The sequence below is a fragment of the Colias eurytheme genome, chromosome 1, assembly GCF_061535395.1.
Source record: "Colias eurytheme isolate Ceu_HAF_F1 chromosome 1, ilColEury1 Martin Lab GWU primary, whole genome shotgun sequence".
NCBI classification, from domain to species: domain Eukaryota; kingdom Metazoa; phylum Arthropoda; class Insecta; order Lepidoptera; family Pieridae; genus Colias; species Colias eurytheme.
Window position 1 is genome coordinate 3,706,160 of NC_142980.1, and position 22,161 is coordinate 3,728,320.

The following is a 22,161-nucleotide window of genomic DNA, read 5'->3' on the forward strand; positions in this document are numbered from 1 at the left end:
AAATTTCATCAAAATACTTTCTTTTACTAGAAATCATAGTGTAGCAATCAGTTTTGTCAAAACCACAAACATTACCAAATAATATTAGTACGTAAACAACTTATAGTTTACGAACGCCGTAACTGCGATCACTCCTAACACACTCGTCTTGGATCCGCGCGAAAATGTTTATAAATATGTGTGTATAAAAGCGCGAAGCTGCCCCATCGAGGCCAGATGCTTGTCGTGCTTCTGCCCGAGTAAACCATTGACTTATTTATTTTGTTGATAATGATGTTCAAGTTTGTGTTCATGTTTGCGTTGTTCATGCTGGCCGCAGCCACCCCAACGCGGAAGCGGTCAACGACACCCGTTGAATGTGAGTACTACTCAATTACCGTGCAAGCGAATTCTTTAATACTGTAAACAATACCTTGTTATGTGCATGGAATTCGGAAAATGTCTTTCAAGCGCTACTGCAACCAAATATTGATTAAGATAATGTGTTGACCAATTTTATATGAATGCATTCTAACGATAGAAACGACTTAATGATCTTATTTTAATCATGTGTGTGTTGAGCTCCAAATAAATGTTATAGCAACCTATATCTTCATATAAAATAAGTGTGTGTGCTAAAAAAATAAAACATAATTATTTTTTTGAAAGTAGTTCTCAGAAACAATAATATTGCAAACAGGTAGAAACAGTATAAAGAGTTATTTCTATCCTTCCAGTAAACAAAATTGCTTTATACAATTAAGAATTACTGGAATACTGTACATATTCAATTAAGCAGATAGCTGTAGTTATTACGAAATATTTCATCTATCTATAATACATATAATAAATCTGTAGAAGGGTCATTTCTGTACTTTGAAAATATTGAAAAAATAAATAGCAGGGGGTGTTACTGGATCGATACCAAACCCAAATATGTGATTAAAAAAATTTTTGTCTGTCTGTCTGTCTGTCTGTCTGTCTGTCTGTATGTGAAGACATCACGTGAAAACTACCGGTTCGATTTCGATGAAACTTGGTATAATTATACCTTATTATCCTGGGCGTAAAATAGGATACTTTTTATCCTGGAAAAATACGTAGAAAAAAAATTAATCTTAATTTTTCAGTTTTATCCATTCGTTGTTCTGTAGAACCGCGAACACGTTGCGTATTATTATAGGCCTAGCCGTATTTGGGTCCAATAGATATTTATAAGTTGTCATTGTCAGAGTTACTCAAAATGGAGAAATAAACCATCCACGCGAAGACCGACATCCGCGCGGACGGAGTCGCGGGCGGAAGCTAGTTGCAAAATAACATTGCTCTGTTCAGCAATAAGCTCGAATTCCAGATAAATCAAATTACGCATACTCAAAAGCATTTTATGAATTGTATGTTTTTAATCTTGTTAATTGTTATTATTTTAAATTTTTTAAATATATTTTCATTTATTTTAACCCTACATTGCATGATATTTTTATTTTCACCTAAAAAAAATATATGTGGATCTATATAGGTTCTAGACAAAAAAAAATTAAAATCCATCTATTTAGCAGATATTTTTTTAAATTCTTTTCCTTAGGGCCGATTTTTCAATGCTTGGATAAAACTTATCCATCCAATAAAGTATTACACGATAATATTAAAATTTAAAATGTCACGTAAACTGTCAAATACGGGCAATTAGAATACGTTTTTAAAATGGTAGTTTAATACATTAGTCGGCGAATAAGTTTTATCCAAGGATTGAAAAATCAGCCCTTAAGTGGTACTCTATGCAGTTACACTAGTATTTGGCTCTTACTTAGGAGCAATCAGTACATTAAAACTTTTTATTTTACATCAAAAGTATGTCTTCTACTGATGAAATTTGTAAAAACAAATTGTAGTCTTTATTAGAACATAATTTACTGGAAACTTTTTGCAAGAAATATATGTTTTCCCTTTACACTGGGAATACTGGCAGCGCTGTCTATTCTCTTTCCAGATTGAAAAGTGATCATACCTTTCAAGTCGTACCCACATCTCAGGTGAAAAGGATTTCTGCATTTGTTTTTTTTTCTTCTCAATCACCGTCATCTGTCGCCTCTTTTTATTCGTAACGATGAACGACATGCATAGACTTCTAGCAACCTCCAGTTTTAAATATTTTAATTCAGTCAGTGTTCTACTACTCTCTTGTGCAGTAGGCAAAATAGACGTAGTACCATTTATCAGTAAGCATTTTTATTTTATGCTTCCCAAGAAATTAAGTCTAATAAATCTACTCCTCCAATATGTTGATTATATATTTTTACAATTTTAGGTACTTCTTAGGTAATTTATTTTTTCTTGCAATACCGGCTAACTTGGTCAATAGGCTGTTTTCCAATAAAAGATGATGATAAAGCTACGAGTTTATTATCCTACCACATTACCCTGCCAATTACTGTTTCATCAAAATCAGCTATCCATTCTTCTGAATATCCCCGTTCTGTTGTATTACCCTTCAAATATTTATTACCGGAAGATGGAGGATGGTTGGGCTGTTAAGTTGGCTGTGTTCTTCTATCAAATTGAATTTCATTTCCTTCCTTGATAATTATATTTTTTGAAATTCAATTACTTCTAACTGATACTGTGAAAGAACTTCTTCTTTGGCGTGTTGATCTGCTTACCCTTGAAATACTGGTTTGGGGAACTGTTGATTATTCATTAAAATTTTTGGCAAGGGTTGTATGTGTATCAGTAAGTAAGTAGAGGAAGATGCATATCTGGTAGAGAAACATGATTTTCGGACTCAATAAAGTTTTCATCAAGCTGGTCCAAGTTTCGTCTTATCCTCACCATGTCATCGTCATTCCGACCGTCTGCAAAGTCCTGATCATCATCTCTAGATGATGGTATTTCTGAACAGTGCTCATTTATCATATCAGACAATTTCGTCTTCACCATAATCTGTAACAAAATAAATAATATTTGTATTACTTACGAAAATGTTACTATGAAAAATATTATCATTGTTTACATTAAAACATCTAGAATTCGTGAGAAAAGCATTTGATTAAGTACGTGGTATTGTAATTAACAATTTTATCTCAACTATACCTACAATGTATTTCACATATATATTATATAAATATGTAGATATCGCTATTATTACCTAATCTTGAACTTAAACGTATCTGTATTTGTTAAAACCACTACCTATTCATAACTAAAATGTATATATCTCTACGGTGATTGTATTTCTTCCTTGACTTATGATTTAGAAATTTTAACTCTTAATTATTAGATAAGAAACCACTTCCTGAATACAGTTATAGTACAAAAAATTAATACGTATGACATCGCGAATTATAGCCACTAGTAAATAATTGATATCGTTTTGTACAGTTATCAAGCTGGTATCATTTATATGCGATTAAATGCTCGTAGAATATTCACATGTATAAGAAACTGTAAAATTAAAATGTCTACCCTCCAACTGCTTATTAAAGTGACATTATAAATGTACCATTTATAATGTTAAAGATATCATGAGCATTCTTAATTATACCTACCTGAATCACTTATTACCGTTCAGTATAAAAACTAGTAGCTAGTGGCACTAGGAAATTATAAAAAAAATCCTATACGACTACCTATGTTCTTTACTCTACAAAATTTGGCATTGAATATGCCCAAGTACAAAAAAATTGATTCAAACCTAAATAATTTAATTTCTCTTTCAGTTTCTTGTTTTTTTTATCTAATTTATGTCTAATTTATATTGGTTCAACTCAGACCTTACTTATTTTCTGGCGGTACTGGGATCGCACTCTATAAAGGATTTCTAATCGAGTTTTGACACTAATTAACAAAACTGTTGTCAAAATAAAACAATTTCAGTTTATTTTAATTTCATACTGCTAATTATAAATCTTTCTTCTTCTTCTTCTTTCTTTCTCAGCCCGTTTACACCCAAAATTGAGTATAGGCCTCTTCATGGGCATGCAATTCTTTTCTGTTCTTCGGCACTCGCATCCATTTTCTTCCCAATACCTTCACTATATCGTCAGCCCACCTAGCAGGCTGACGTCCAACATTTCTTCGCTCGGTCCAAGGACGCCATTCCAAGATTCTGTTGGTCCACCTATGACCTATTGTCGCTTATATTCTATAATTATAAATCGTTTCACTGTAAATTGATTAATAATTAATGGTACAGGTGGTTGTTGGTACAATTAATATATTGAAAACATATGAAGATTGGGTTCGTTACATTTTCGGAATACATGTTTAGCTTTATCATCAAATTATTACAATTTATTATTTTTTTAAATACTTATTATTTATTTTTAATCAGTGCTTGGATATTACAAGAAATGTTTTTATTCAACAAGTAGTTCAAATATACGTATAAAGTCAACATATTCACATTGTTTATCCACGTATTAATTCTATGAAACCAACGCATTGGAGTTCTGTAAGTTGACTCCCTTCATATTATATGAATGTTGGGTCAATTCAGCGAAATAATACCATTTCAAAGATAAACATAGCTATGTTAAACCAAGCGAAAACGGAAATAAATTCTATCAAAAATATATAGATTAATTTCAGGAATAGAAAGCTTTTTAATACCATGTTTGTATTTAATAACTGTATACATGGGAATTGGAATTGGTCTTTATATTTTTGCGGATGATTAACGTTAAATAGTTTGTAAATTCGTAAAGGATTTATGAAAAAATAGAGAGTATGAATATGTAGTTTAAAATTGGTAATCCTTTCCTGTAACATATGTATATGTGTAAATATGCATGACTGAGTAAGTTCTATAAGTTCTATAACAGGCAGGCTGCCATAGGAATTTACATATTATACAATTATACAAATCCCGTTTGATTTGTCCAGCTCTGTGACATTTCTTACTTGTTGAAATTTTGTTGGGTTAAATATGTAAAACAAAAGCAATGGTATATTAGTTTAGGTGTTTTGATTTGCGCGGTGGTTGCTTACAACCCATATTTTAGGGATTGTCCCTTATTCTGTGAATCCTAATTTATTTATTTATTTAAAGACACACCAACAGTAGCTCAATTTGTAACATAATATAGAATTCGTACATAAAATCTTCTTCTAAATTGGCTATTAATTACAGGTACATACAGCATTAATTGTACTAATATTAGTACATTATATGTTATATTATTGTATGCATATGTATGTAATATATTTTGTTTTCATTCCGTATAATTAAACTATTTTCCGTGAGCTTAAAATTCAATGAAAAATATTACAATATAGATACATTATAGTGGGAATAATCGCTAATATATTTGACATTTTCAAGCAATTAATAATATTATTGTTTAGTTACATTTTTATCGCAGTCATGTGACCCACCAGATAATTGAAATAATTCAATACATAATAACAGCAGCGCTTACGCATCGTTCGACCTTCATGTCTATATTTAAGATAATTCGCTTGTTTTTGTGTCAATATCACGTTATATAAGAACATGATCGATTTAGGCCATGGGCGGAAATTTTTGCGCTTTTCCTTATGGCGCGGTTTTCTGGAGAAATTATTAAAACATAATGATTTATAGTACCTATTAATAATTAAATATTTTAAACTTTGCTGTTTGTAGATATTAATGTAAGTAATTCTAGTCAATAACAAAAACAGTTTAGATTTCTACTTTGATACTAGTCCCACTTATATATTAAACTGTTTTAAACATGTTATAATAAAGTTTTTTTACCTATATCTGCTCGAATAGATACAATATTGGTTGTTACCATCGATCAATCAACAGGCTAGCCGGATGAAAATCCGATCGTGGTTATTTTCGCGCGAAGGATACCACATGGCGGCTGGCGAAGAATAAAATAAATATTCCCTTGTCAGTTGAAAATATAAGCCGTTGGGTGCGTGGAAATGTACTGTATTAAGGAGGTACTTAAGAATCACAAAACGTTATACGTAGCTTATGTGTTGCCGTGAGCTTAAATGTGTATTCTGAAAATTATTTGTCACCTTATGTAACAGATTTATACAGACATATGGAAAATAAACTTTCGATTCAAATTATAATGAAAAGAAAAGAAATTGTTGTTACAGTCAGAAAATTGTCGGTATAATTCAGGTACCTATAGCAAAATCAATACGATTTCATAACTAACTCTACTTTTGCCAGAAATAAATCATTTTGCAAAACCGTCAAATATATGCAAATGTGATTAATTGTATATTCACAAACATGCGCCGAATCTAATGTACCTACATGTAAGTACATTATTTAATATTTCCACATGAATTCGATGATGCGTGCATTTAAATCAATTTCAACCCTTCCTATCTAGGGTGTAATCTTTAAAATTGCTTTAGGGATTTTTATTGCATGCTAGATAATAATTTGGATTTAGATTTTTATTTAATGCAATTTGTTACCGATTACGCTTAGAATCATGGTAAGAAATAATATTAGTGTTGATACATTTTTCAAGTACTGAATGTTTTGAAATTTGACGCTATAGTGTTATATTATCTAGTTTCGTAAAAATAAGCCCCTATCTATATCGATGTGCTATAGACATAAAATTTCCATTCAAATCCATTTGTTTATTGAAATACAAAAAATATTTCGTGGAAAAGTTTCAAATGTAATACAGATAGGATTTTAGGTTTTTTATTTCTTTACAATGGTTCCCCCAGAGTCGTAAGAGGCTTATAAAATATTGTTTTAGTAAATAATACCCGTTATAAAGAGGGATTGAAATGTATCAGGGATATTTTCTGTATCCGGTTTGTGATAAAGGTGATTATATTTTTCCATTGTATCAAGCTTTTAACCAGACTAGGAGAAAATCAAAAATTTCCACTGTATTTGTTTGTATTTGGTTAGCCGTTTTTCTCTTATAATTGCCTCGCTTTTTACCCAAAACAATGATAATTTTCCAAATTTAATTCCAAAAATTTCCACTGTTTTTATGAATTTGGTTAGTTATTTTCCACAAATAACCGTCTAAGATTTTACTCCACTACCCAAAACATGTTTATCCAAATTATTTCTGACTATTTATAATTCTCAATATTTATGTATCTCTTTTTACGTTTCAGTGGTCAGCGTGATAGAATTAGAAGAGCCATGCGTGCGCCAGGGCGGTCTCTGCCTCCGTATTGAAGACTGCCAGCCCGGGAACCTCGTGCAGATGAGGGGCGTGCTCTGCCCCAACCAGAGGCACTTGGGAGTCGAATGTTGCTATGTAAGGGTACTTTTATAAGCGCGGTTAGAATGTATAGGTATTTGGTAGCCATGCGTGCCCCAGGGCGGTCTCTGCCTCCGTATAGAAGACTGCCAGCCCGGGAACCTCGTGCAGATGAGGGGCGTGCTCTGCCCCAACCAGAGGCACTTGGGAGTCGATTGTTGCTATGTAAGGGTACTAATATAAACGCGAAAGTATACAAGAATGAATGGATATACATAGACTTAACTAGTACATAGCACTTTTTGATCAGGCTACCACGCATATGAAGCAGCAGGTTCGTGAAGGGATGATAGATAGGGAAGAAGGTCTTAAATAGATTTATACTTTTTGTATTTAATCGGTATAAACATTTAAATAATAAAACACATTTATTGTAAATATCACATCACGAGATACATTTAGAATAAAGCAAAAACAAAAAAATAAATAAATGAATCGAACAGCAATGTGGCAGTGAGTGACTTGAAAAATGGCGCCAACTCAGTTTCTGCAAGGTGATATTAATTATTATATAATTATTATGTCTCTCTCCATGATACACGGGTACCACCAGAAGGAAGATACCCGGTCCTTTGGAAGGCTTACGTGGGGACACAGGTCCAACACGCAGAGGCCCTTTAGAGAATTTAATGTGTTGTGGGACACCAGCCGCAGCCTGCCCATAACTGCACTATAGAGATACAGCCCTGGGCAATCCGCGGCCAATGTAGGACTATTGCAGAAAAATGTAAATGAACAAAACTGGGTTATGGAAGGGGGTGTTAGATGGACTGGTATATTGGTTCTATGGGGACTATGGACGTCTGCCTTTTCAATATTAAAAATTGAAAATAATGGCAGACGGTGACTCGCCAGTTCGGTCGATGGGCTCCCAAAAAGGTTACCGAGAATGGCAACAAGGGGGCAACATCAGCTGAACGGCTAGGGGTGTAGAGAGGTGCGGCAACGGTGTACGGCGTGTATTAGGAGACGAATTAAAACAACGAGATCATGATTAAGACTGCCTCTTTATTTGTATTAGTATTGCTTAAATATAGATATAATTGGGTTACACGTGTACATTATTGATGATGAAACAATTAGGATATGCTTACACACTACACCTCCCTTCTAATAGAAAAAAAAAACATAATTACATTTGTTTTTTTTTTTTAACATATAAAAAGATTACAATTGCGTTTACAGTTATACAATTCTAAGAAAATGCGAATATAAAAGTATTATAACTAATATTTATTAAGAAATATATAACTTAGTCCTATTTTTATGAATTATGTCTAACTTATTATTCTTCATAATTTCTACGTTTGGTGATATATCCCTAATAACTTTATAAGGACCTGAATATAAATCCTCTAGTTTGTTACCTAAACCTACTTCATTTTTCACTAATACTAAATCATTTTCCTTATATGTAACAGGATTGGTATATTTATCATAACCTATTTTTCTATTGAATTTACTTTTAAGTAGGTTATCTCTTGCTTCTTTCTGTGAAAGCTGTATACGATATCTTAATTCACTTGGATAACTTTCGTAATTATATATAGGTTCCACTAAGCCTTTACACAAGTTACTTGGTAGTATACATCTTTTACCAAATACTAATTCATAAGGTGTAAACTTCGTTTCGGAATGTACTGAAGTGTTGTATGCAAAACACCAAAAGGGAAGCCAGTGGCTCCAAGTCTCTGGGTGCTTATCTGTATGAATTCTAAGAAAAGAGTTTAAGTGTTTATGAGATACTTCTAAAGCTCCTATGCTTTGATGATGATAGGCAGTAGAATTTAATTGTTTAATTTGCAACAATTTACAAACTTCTTGGAATGTAGATGATATAAATTCCTTACCTCTGTCAGAAGCTATCTCCTTGGGAACTCCATATCTAAGGATAAAATTATTGACAAGCGATCTTGCAACCTCATCAGTCCTTTTAGAAACTAAAGGGTAAGCTTCAATATATTTACTGAGCTCACATTGTAAAGTAAGTATATATGAAAAGTTATCATTATCAGTTCCTAAGGGTCCAACTAGATCTAAAAATACTTTTTCAAATGCTGAATTGGCTGTTGTTGTAATACTCATTGGCTCTTTATGTGGAGTTGAATGTTTTTGTCGTTGGCACTTATCACAACGTTTTACAAAATCCTTTACATCTTTATCAATTCCAGGCCAATAATAATATTTTTTAATATTATTTGACATTCTTCTCATACCAGCATGGCCACTACTAGGTAAGAGATGAAAGTCATTCAAAATTACGCGTCTATCATCTTTATCATTTATTCGCTCTATATCTTTTATAACACATAATCGTGGTCCGGACCTATCTTTCATTTTCTTTATTTCTTCTAACAATTTACGAATAAATTCTGCATTATCCTTATTTTTTACTATACAAACTTCCTCAACGTTTATATCTTTACATAACTTATCTAGTTCTCTCACGAATTCACCTCGTGTACTTTGCGATTGAGATTCTAAATATTTAATAAAAATTGTTCGTTTACTATTAACGTAACAAAATAATTCAGTTTCATAATTTATAATACCTTCTTTCTTAATTCTTTTATAAGTTCTCAAATCGATAAATACTAATTCAACTGATTCTTTCGGTTTAATATGAGTCCCTACGACATTTGGTTGATCAGGCCAATTATCTGAGGGTGCTATATTATCAACCGAAGAATCTTGAAGTTTTTTGGCTTGTCTACGAGTCAAAACATTAACGTTATGCTCATGCATTTCTTTTAGTTCTTTCAACGAGATTCGTGACAAGGCGTCTGCTACACTATTATTACAACCTTTTACATATTCTATAGTAAAATTGTATTCTTCTAGAGCAAGTCTGAATTTCATTAGTCGACTTGATGGATCTTTCATATTAAAAAGATAAATTAAGGGTCTATGATCTGTACGAATTTTAAAATGTCTGCCATACAAATATGGACGAAAATATTTAACCGCCCACACTATTGCCAATAATTCTTTCTCAATTACAGGGTAGTTCTTTTCGGCTTTGTTTAGCGTTCTACTTGCAAAAGCAACAGGACGCCCATCTTTATTCGCTAAAACGGATCCTATGGCATAATTAGACGCGTCAGTCCCGAGAATAAATTCATTTTGTTCCGAAAAATCGGGATATTGTAAAACGGGAGGAGAAATAATTTTCTCTCTAAGTGTTTCAAATGCCTGCTGACACTTTTGATCCCAATGAAATGATACATTTTTTCTACAAAGTGAATTTAAAGGTTGTGCGATTTCCGCAAAATTTCGTATAAACTTTCGGTAATAATTCACAAAAGCTACAAATCTCTTAACTTCGTCACAATTTTTTGGACATGGATAATTTTTAACTGTATTAATTTTTGCCGGATCAGGTTGTATGCCTTTATTAGATATTACATGTCCCAAGTACAAAATTTCTTTCTTTAGGAAATCACATTTTGAAGGGTTTAATTTTAAATTAACTTTACGCAACCTTTCAAAAATATCTTGTAGATTTTTATTATGAATATATAAAGACCGTCCAAAACAGACAAGATCGTCTAAATAAATTAAGCATTTTTCGTAATTAAGACCCGCTAAGGCAATATTCATCATGCGAGAGAAAGAACTAGGGCTTGTTTTTAAACCCATTGGCATTCTAGTCATTTGATATTGACCAGAACCAAATGCAGTTAGTTTTCGACTATTTTCATCTAAGTTTACATTATAGTACCCTTGGTGTAAATCTAAATGACTGAAATAAACACTTCCAGACAAAGACTCTAATATCTCAGTGATATCCGGTAAAGGATATTTGTCATCTACTATACAGTTATTTAACTTCCGATAGTCAACAACCAAACGCCATTTTTTAGCACCTGTTGAGTCTATTTTCTTCGGTACTAATAACACAGGACTCGACCAATCGCTTTGACTTGGTTCTGCTATGCCTTCTTCAACCATTTTATCTATCTGTTGTTGAATTTCATGTTTTTGGGCTTGAGGTAATCTATACTGCTTAGAAAATATTGGAGTGGTCTCAAAGATATAGTGTGTGTATAAATATTAGTTGTTTTTAATGTATCTCCCGGTAAATAAAAGATATCAGCGTACTTAGCGCATAAATTTTCGATAGAAGTCTTTTCCTCAGTATTCATATGAGAAAAATTCATATAAGAAAATAATTGTTTTACTCTATCTGCTTTATTTTCTACTTTATTAAAAGAACAAATATTATAATCACTTAATTTATGTATATTAAAATTTAATTTTGATAAAATAACACTATTTTCCGTAGTATTTAGTATTTTAATAGGTACAACGCCATTTATGGGAGTAGCAATTGAACTAGCCAAATAAATACCCTCTTGTATCTCTGTTGAAAAAATTACACAATCTTCTTGGCAGTCTGTCTGAACATAGTGAATAGATTCGCATCTAGCTGATACTTCTAACTGATTATTAAATGTATTTCTAATCGGTAAATTAATTGGTATATTAGAACTATCACGCATTGTCAAAATATTTTTATCGAAATCTAAAACAGAATTGAACCTTCTTAAAAAGTCTCGACCTATTATACCACTGCACCTAATTGGCAATGTATCAAATACATAAAACTTGTGATTAATAATTAAATCATCGCAACTCAATTGCATAAACACGTATCCTATTGCTTGGACTTTGCCCCCGAGACCATTGATAATTATGTCTTCATTATATACCGTAAGATTCAAATCTAAGACATTTTTATATTTAATTGCACACAAAGATGCGCCTGTATCTAATAAAAATGGAAATGTTGTACCATTGACTGAAAAATTTATATAAAAGTCACTATGGCAAGATAAAATTGTATGGTCAAATTTATTAGTCACGAAAAAATGTTTCTGTATTCACTGAATTTACAGGCTGATTTTTTGTCATAATATGAACATTTGGTTGTTGGCTTATCCTTTGGTTTCCTCTAGGTCTAGACATACCTGCATTCTGCTGGCCTCGAAACTGGTGGCCACGCATTGAAGTACCTCTGATGGCGAACTGATGATTATGTCCTCGTTGGTTGCCACGAAAACCTCGGCCTTGCCCCCTATAGAAAGGAGAATAGTTGTTGTATCTTCCTCGCTGACCTCTAAAATGATGCCTGGTACCTCATAATTAGTTTTATTCATACCCAAAATTTCACCAGACGCTGATGTACTGGTACCTTCTTCGTCCAGAGCCCCTTGAATTGCGTCCTTTAGAGTGGTAAAATTCCTAGCGGCTATAATCGTACTCAGCCTACGATTTCGCAAGCCGTCAGCAAATTTTTTAATGGCTATATTTTCATTTAATGGTTTTAATATTTTATAATTTTCAGAATTTCCATTAGCTTGCGATATCGTAAGGTCCACAAACAATTCAGATATTTCCTGACCATAATCTGAAATAGACAAATTATTTTGTTTGATGTTCTCTAATTTACACGAAATTGCAGTTGCCGCCTTATGAGGTAAAAGTTCTCTTTTCATATCCAAAATCAAATCATTCACATTTGTATAACTAGTATTTAATCGCAACTTTGCACCTTGAGACAATCTACTCTTTAAAATAAAATTAATTAAATTTTGTTTACACGTTTCATTCTCCAATAAAGAGTTATAATATTCAATATTATCGATTAATTGCTTGGTGTTGGCCACTGTATCTGTCATACAGGGCAATAAATGCAACGCAGTTTTCAAATCAAAAGTATTCATTGTTAAAATAGTTTCAGAGCTGGATGTATCACTTTGACATAAATCAGTTATCTCGTTATATAAAGCTAAAAACTGTTTGCAAAAATTATGCACTGGTGTAGGGTCCTCATTAAACTTGCTTAATCTTAAATTATAATCGTTAAGCCAGTCTTTGTATCGCGCATATATTTTATTGGCTTCAATTAATTTAGTGACTAAAATACTACCTTGCCTTCTTTTAGGGCCTATTTTTATTAAATATGATCTCACTTCTTTTAATTCATTATATAAAGACTGTAAATAAGTTGCCATAACTTACCACATTGATTACTCATTATTAATTAATGTATGAATGTACTATATATACGACATAATAGAATTATAATATACTTATTATTGCATTATATAAATTTACTAGAGTCCACTAAATAGTTCATTAAATTTCGTTCCGTTTTCACAATTATATATAACACTAATCGACACACGCACTTTTTATTATTTGAAACGAGCACTTATCATGATGCACGCACTTTAGGCCGATTTTACACAACACCTGGATTTTTCGGAGACTGTAGCTGAACTTCGCTCCCATTGCGAGGACCTCATGACACCCGGAGATTTCTGGCAGATTTTTCCCATCAGTTACATTTTGCGAATATGTACGAAGATACGATGACAACAGGAGGTGGTGGATTTTTGGTTACCCATGATTTGAAGATATATTCACCACGTACTTAACTGATCCATTTCTTTTTTTTTCCTTATTCCTTCATAATCATAATTTTGATTATTTCTTTCACTATGATGCACAAAGTCCAATAAAAGTTCCAGTCTATAAAATAAGGTAACGCTAACGTGGTATCAAATAACCGAGTCGCGCGGGTGGTCGACTATTGGCAGGGTCGCCATGTACGGCGTGTATTAGGAGACGAATTAAAACAACGAGATCATGATTAAGACAGCCTCTTTATTTGTATTAGTATTGCTTAAATATAGATATAATTGGGTTACACGTGTACATTATTGATGATGAAACAATTAGGATATGCTTACACACTACAACGGTTTCACCATCGCGGGCCCGCAGGCCCGGAGCGGGTTTCCCCGCTATTACGCCATTAGACACTTCCACCCCCGAGCATATAGCTCTGGCGGCTCCACTCTGGACGGCCAACAAAGGCAAGCCAGAGGTGGGGGATCCTGAACCTCGTCATTGTTCACTCCGAACTGCCACTGGGGCAGTCCAGAGGTGAGGACAGGGGCCTCCCCCGGAAGCGCTCGGTTCCCGCGGGGTCGCTACTCCCCGACACCTCGCCACAAGGTGCCCTGCGGGGTGACTGACTGCACGGCTGGGATATCTATTGTAGATATGCCAACCGGGGGCGATGGGTAATTATTATTATTATTAATACCTTACCACCACTGATTTTCAGTGACCCCAAGTGACTATTGGTGAATTTATGAATTTACTGAAATTGTGTTCGTAAGCCAAACATTCCCCTAAACTATATTATAAACGATATTCCCCTAAATCAACCTTCATATACATATTTTCCCTAAAACTTTGCATTTGATATAATCGTATTAAATACCTAATCTTTATAATCCATACTAATATTATAAATGCGAAAGTAACTCTGTCTGTCTGTCTGTTACTCAATCACGCCTTAACTACTGAACCAATTTGCATGAAATTTGGTAAAGAGATATTTTGATACCCGAGAAAGGACATAGGATAGGTTTTATCCCGGAAATCCTACAGGATCGGGTTTTTCTTTGAAAACGCAGGCGCGGAAAGCTAGTTAATTATAAGTGAAGATTAAAGTTGCTAATAATTTATATTAATTTAATAGAAACGTAATAGGTATTAAGTATTTACACGTGCTACAATAGTGGAAATACAAATACTTTTTAATTCGTATTAATTTGTATAGTAGAATAACTGATAGAAATGGGAACATAAACAGAATAAAGTCCTTTCAGCTCAGCAAAGAGGATTATTACAGGTGCGAATGTTTCTATTCCGTTTTAATACCATAATGGCGGAACAGATTAGAAGAAAAGAAAAAAACATATAAACTAGAAGGACATAAGCTCATTTTACGTGAGAGTTTAAATGGGAAAAAACGGAGTCGCGGACGGAAAGCTCAAAATGTCGTTATAATATTAACTCTAAAGTCTACTCACTGAATTAGATTTTATTAACATGCACTGGATATTTGCAGAGTCTAAAAGAAAGATTAATTAACTCCTTATTGTAATTTGAAATAACGTTGAGTATATAGTTCTTTCTTCATAGTTAGAACTGAAATCAAGCCATGTGTGAACTGCGGAAACGTATGAAAAAGTCAAGCGCAATAAAAGAGTTCCATACTTTTTTACGCCAGTCTTATGAGCACAGTTGCGGGTCATAACTAGCATGTAGATTGTAGCCGAGTATATTTAACCCCACGTCCGATTTCCAGACGGAAAAGCTGTAATCAAAACCTACAGGGCACTTCCCATTTATTTACAATGTTTGTATTTGCGTAAAGGGGAATATTTATGCTCGTATGTGTTCACCAGATATTATGCGCCATCCATGCCACGTTTATTGGTTTTTCTGACTAATTATACATTGATAGAAGTAATCTGTGTACTTTGGTACTAATGATAGTTTCATTCGGTGATAGGATCGGAAATGAGTGAATACTCTTCGTTCGCTTGTAATTGCGACACGCATAGAGCCTTTTTTAAATAAAAGTCTTATTTTAGAATCCATTTTGTTCCCTATTATTATATGAAACATAATGGATCCTTGAGGATATCATTTCTTGTATGTATTTTTAATTTTTTACCCTTTTACGTATCTGTTAAAAAATGCAACAATTGAATTATTAGATAATTGAACACAATTATGTATCGATGATAAAATATTTTATTATATTATTTTATTATATAATTTAAACATTATTCATCTCTTAATATATATAAATCTCGTGTCACAATTTTTGTCCTCAATGGACTCCTAAACCACTTAACCGATTCGCACACCATGTGCAGTTCGATCCAACTTGAGAGATAGGATAGTTTTTATGAAAAAAAAAAAACGTAAACATGTAACCGCTAGTATTTATTACGATAAAAATATATTATCAATTTAATATTTGCGTGAACGGGTGTGCAATGTGCATGTAGCAATTTGTAGCTACGTAGCTCCCAACAAGATTTGATTTAGATCTTATATAGAAGGAAAATCTGCTTTCTAAGATGTTTTGCCTTTACCGGAAATAGAATCAGTCGTCTCTGAGATATTTATATCCAGTAACTAGTGTCAGGATCTATTCTTGCTACGAATTGGAAATTTACATGTTGCATTTTATATGGCACTGTCGGACTTCGGAAGCTTACATTTTTAATACTTTTAGTTTCCAATAGTTAGTTTGTATTAATCGTTATATTTTTATTTTCCAGGCATGAAGGAGATCTGGAGAGAAGCCGTATTCCGCCTTAAGTTAAGATAGATATAAGTTGTCAAATATAAATGGTTTATTACAAATGTATTATGCTCGGTTTCTATATGAACTTTCTTATTTTATTAGCTTCACTATCAGTTAAAATTCAAACGTCTGCAAAAGTTACTATAAAGTAGAAATCGTAAATAGTATGAGAATATTAAATATAGTATGTTATATTATTATGAGTATTAACGATGTTGTTATTGCTGTGAGCAAACTTATTTTATTAAATGAGTACTTAATGATATGGCTTATTATTTTTTTAATGTAAAAGTCCCTTGATCTTAAGCTTCTTATCAATTGTCTAATTATTGAATGATTTTGTAAAAAAATACTAATCTTTATGAAAAATATGATCATATCACGTAAATGACTAAGATTATTTTAAAGATTATTAAAAAATTAATTGTACGGTTAAAACTGTTAAAAGTACCTACTCTTAATATTTCTTATAAAATTTAAAATTACACAATTCAGATACTTAACTAGATACATTTTTTTAAGATTAGAAATAGATAGAAAATATAAATTTTATTTTTTATAGCATTTGAATGTCATAAAAGAAAAAAAATAAACTCGTATAGATTTGAATTCAGGAATATGAATCCACTAAATCAATTTCTATCAATACACGAGTTTTATGTAGGAGGAGCTGAAGTTCACAAACATTTTATCGAATATCAATTAATAAGATATTTTTACAGTTAAATATAATATAGAAATATGAATCTTTTGATGTTACAGACGTTATAATCTACTTAAATAATATTATTTCTTAACTTCAATGAAATGGAATCTACCAATTTTCATTAGAACGCAAATAGCATAAAGGTTTCGGAAGTCAAATAAATACGTCTTAAATAGGTATTTTATCAAAATTGATTTCAGCAGACGCCAAGTTATTTTGAGATCGTGAAATGCAGCAAATCTTTCTATTAAAATATTGCTTAATTATCTGGAAAAGAGGTTTTTCTATATAAACGTTCCGAAATAAATATTTGATCATTAATTGGGTTCAACGTAACTTTAAATAAGGCATGGATTATGAACTTTGAACTATGAATGAATGAATGATTGAATGAATGAATAAATAAATGAATGAATTCTTTATTTCACACACCAGATGAAAAAATAAGATACAAACAAATTGCACAATGGGTGACCTTATGGCTACAGAGCCATCTCTTCCAGGTAACCCAACCAAGAAAAACAATAATTTAAATTTTAAATTACGAGTACAAGTAGGTAGGCGGTGTATACTAAAAATGAAGCGATAAAAAATAAGTAATAATATAAATTACTAGGAAAGTAAAAGTATAAATAATATATCTTATCTTACATATGTTTTAAAAATTGTATATTTAATAAATGAAAAAGTCAACATATAGATCATATTTTAAGACCATTAAAAGCCTACGTTTCAAAATAGGTATAAATAAATTGGGTTAGGCATGGATAATTAACTTTGAACTAGGTATACATATGTTTTAAAAATTGTATTTTTAATACACAAAAAAGCCAACTTAACGATCATATTTTAAGTCCATTAAAAGCGTATAAATACGGAAATTTCGTCCTCCGCGTCCAAATAAAGCCGATAAAATAAAACAAATCGTTTTACATTACGCGATTACGGTAACATTGTAAAAGGTGGCAATTTGATGCTGACATACGTCACGAGTACTCCTCAAAATCGGGGAGGCAACCCCCCGTTCAGTCGGAGCTTGCAGCGTATGCATTCCATCTTCCAACTAGCTACGGATTGGTCAACTCGCTTGCAATTAACAGGTGAGGCGCGCGGTAAGTACAAACATTATTTATTTTACTTGTATAATAATGTGCAAGTTTAATTGTAACGTAATTTATATTTTTTGCCTAATTTTTGACGAGTTTCGCGATGTTTTATGGTCGATTTAATTCGATTTCGATTGGAATTTTTTTATTACTTATTACGGTAAGCGTTATATATGAATTTATACTTTTATTACTGTGTGTTTAAAGTTATATTTGGTGATATAAGAGATTTTGTTATAAACTTCTACGCGGTCCGCGGCCGCGGTGTAACAAGTTGCGCTTATAAAATGAGTGTAAACTAACACGTTAAGATTATTTTTAATTACGGATCTTCTCATCAAATTCGGATACTTAGTCCTTTATTTTTTTAAATTAAATAAGTGTGCCTGGTGATTTAGATTTCCTTTAAAAAAATCCAACGGAAAATTTTAATTATTTTTATATTGCGATTCAAGTTAAAATGAACTAAAATTATTAAACGTCGCGATTTGACAATATTGCAAGATATCTATAATAATAAATTAATAAGAAGTGTTAAGTTTGGTGAGACTTCCGACGGACTTTCCAGAGAATTCGCTTCGCTTTACTGGACACTATTTAAATATTAAAACGACTATGAAAGTCTTTTTCTTTTGGTTTTGTGCAAAATTCATTACATTTTATAGGAAAACTTAATTTTAAACATAGATGTACCGCGTTAAATGATCAATAATTGATATAATATTATATTTGAGAATGTGTTATTTTGATATATAATATTATGAGATTATGCTCTCGAAATGTTTTATATCTTTATAATGGGCTGTTTTTCAAAAATTTTCCAATAGGTAATTTTATAATATTTTTGGTGTAATAAATTAATGAAAAACGATTTTTTCACATAGTAATATAGCTCTAGCTTGGCTGTCAAAATGACGTTTTTGTTTTTGACATTTCTGCCCATATTCTAAGCTAAGATTATCACGTTTATAATATATGCGAAGGCCAAATAATGTGCAAATAATATTATTCATGCGAATGGATTTCTATTTCTCGTAATTCTGCTCCTTTCAGCCAATATGCAAAGTTTATCCGTAGAGCGAGATAGTTGTTAGTTACCGTGTAGCATTCGTGCGAAAGAGAACGGGTGATTGTAGCAATGGAAACAGCTATACACTTGTCTATGCATTTTCCAATAGCCTGTCTCACTCTTATCGCGCGGAAACGCCTACGTGAAAGCGAGAGCGCTCGCTGTTCCCACCTACCGCTGCTATGCTGAAGAACGATGCATCTTTCTCGCTCTTTCGGGAAAATAGAGTGCGGACGTATAGGATTAGACTTAACACGGATTAAAAACAATTAAATAGTTTAAAGGAATACTCTACATTTTAATTTTATTATTACTCCGGTACAATCTTAATTTATTTTTGACTTTTTGCATTAAGCAATTGAGAATGACTTTGACAGCAGCTGTCAATTAATGTTATATTGTCTGTGCGTATCTCGCGAATAATTCGAAGAAGTGTAATCGGTAAGCACTTAATCCACCAATCCATTATCGGCTTCGCTGCATTGTGTATCTATACATTTGAACAGCAATACATTTGAACGTTAGCAATCACATATGGATATTAAAAAAACATTCTATTTGATATTCTCATGTTTTGATTGTTATTTTTATACATTTATATTAGGATATCTACATATTTTTAATTTTTATAATAGTCGTATTTTTACAAATCTTCTTATTTTTAAGTTTTTGTATTCGCTTTTTTATTATTTATTTCGTAAGTTTTATATTATGGTAATACATCAGACCTGCGATCACAGATAATATAGGTACCTACTTTAAACCCACTGCAAAACTAATTAAAAAAAATACGTGTGGCACTCGGGGACTGCCGCGGTAAAGCTATTGCATGCTATGCCTTCAAGCCACACCTCCGTGCCCGTCGGAGTGGGGAGCGTGAGGTTTTTTCGTTACGGAAATTCTGGATTTTTTTCCCCGCGCTCAAGGCCCGCGATAGAAGCTATGCAATAGCTTAACAAGTATTTAATATCTCTTTCGATTGATAACCGTTTAAGCTTGCTATCCGAGGGAGGTTAAAGCAGTTTTTTAAAGTTTAAATAAAACGTGACGGCTTACACTTAAACTCAATTTAAAGACGATTTACTTTTCTTACGCAAAAGTTAATATAACGTAACGAGGCGACGATGTTTGTTGTAGCTCTATTTTCTTCAGCCGAGTGGGAGATGAGTCTTCTTTTTCTTATTTATCTAAGACTTTTTATTAATGTTGACTGGAATTGAACTTAGGTTCTGCCGATTACATATTAAACAGATTTTACTTACGTACCAAAAACAGTTTATTATACATGCTAGTTGAAACCTTAAAATTTGTACAACTTATATTGTTGAAATAAAGCTTATTTTTAACCGACTTCAAAAAAGGAGGGGGTTCTCAATTCGACAGTATTTTTTTTTGTATATTTGTTACGCGATTACTCCGGCAACTATAAACCGATTTGAATAATTCTTTTTTTATTTGGTAGGTCATACGTCAGAGGTGGTCCCATTGTCACCAGGTTAGGATCTGATGATGGGATCCCGGGAAAATCGAGGGAAACCCTCAAATTTTGTAGGCATATACACTGTTTATCAGAAATTATTTAAATTTGTACATATAGGTATAGTCTTGAAGTCGGTTTTTGTTTTTTTTCTAAAAAATTACTTTATTATATAATGAAACAATAGTACTTCCTAAAACAAAAGAAATATTTTTAACATCGGACAAGTTCAACTATTGGAATTCAGTTACATTTCATAACAAAAAGTGACGCTATTCTCTTCCGAACAATTGAAATCAGAGAAATATGGATAAACATATTTTGCCAATATATTCATAATAAAAAAGCGAAAGTAGAGTTCAGCGTATCACGTTTAAAAGCCATCATAAAAATGCCGCTAGGCATTAGTGGTCGGAATGCAGTCTAACGCAAAAGTACACTTCCAAAATATTCAGCCCACGAGCTACGGGCCTTACAATATGATCGTATTTTCAAAAACTACACACTTAATTTGGTCCTAAAAGTCGTGCAGTGAAACATCCAATTTCTATAGAAAAACTTCTTTTATTAAGTGTTTTATTATTTTTTCCATACTTTCCGTGTAATCTTGTCTTGCTGGACTTTATAAACCATTTAAAGGATTTGTCAAAGCGGTGCATTTTTCTAGAAATTGTGGTCAACATTTTATTTTTTAATGTAGTTTATTCATGTTGTGTTTATCTATGAGAAAACACAACATTTTATACGTTTATACCAACTAGTGCATTTGTAATATTTTTACTTTTATTCCATATGATAACCGACACGATTGATCAGTGAAAGCATATTCACAAATTAATGATATATTAACGAAATAAATCAGATTGCGAATCGTGCATTACTGCTACAAAAACCTTTGAAAGTTTATTTTCTTGTGAATCCTACAGAAATATTTGAATCTCTTATCTAGTATCATTAATAAATCTCTATCTTCTATTTTACACCTGGTATACCAAAGCCATGGCTGTTATATGGGAACTCTTTAGTTTATGCAGGTTAGTCCTGTTCAGTGTGTTCAGTTAATTGGTTAAGTACAGATCCGACACGAAACTTGACAAGAGTCATTTCGTTTGTACAATAGCTTTTTTCAAATCCTTCTCATTTATTTAACTTTATTCTAAACAGACACGATTTAAAATGTTTTTGCGCTCGCATACCGCCTCTACGCCAAAACCGTGCCAGACTATTTTCCGGGGATTGTACTTGACCATTACCTATGACATCAGTGCCTTTTACTAAACAGGGGGTTACCATAATATATTAAAGCAGTGTTACTTCTCGTGTGAAACAATGTCAAATAGTCCGGGATACATCGCCCATTTTTGCAAGTGATTACTATCAAGCTAATTTTTCGTGA

General features: G+C 32.4%; 2 protein-coding genes across 2 annotated transcripts; one reads left to right on the forward strand and one right to left on the reverse strand.

The window, feature by feature from the left end:
• Positions 1 to 201: 201 nt before the first annotated feature.
• On the forward strand, positions 202 to 16,670 carry LOC149910954 (uncharacterized). The gene is made up of 3 exons (XM_090104823.1): positions 202 to 358; positions 7,075 to 7,220; positions 16,382 to 16,670. The coding sequence occupies exons 1-3, from the start codon at positions 271 to 273 to the stop codon at positions 16,385 to 16,387; spliced, it is 240 nt and encodes a 79-aa protein (XP_089960949.1). The 5' UTR covers positions 202 to 270; the 3' UTR covers positions 16,388 to 16,670.
• On the reverse strand, positions 12,161 to 13,970 carry LOC149910955 (uncharacterized). Its single transcript, XM_090106483.1, has one exon. The coding sequence runs from the start codon at positions 13,238 to 13,240 to the stop codon at positions 12,161 to 12,163; it is 1,080 nt and encodes a 359-aa protein (XP_089962609.1). The 5' UTR covers positions 13,241 to 13,970.
• Positions 16,671 to 22,161: the final 5,491 nt, after the last annotated feature.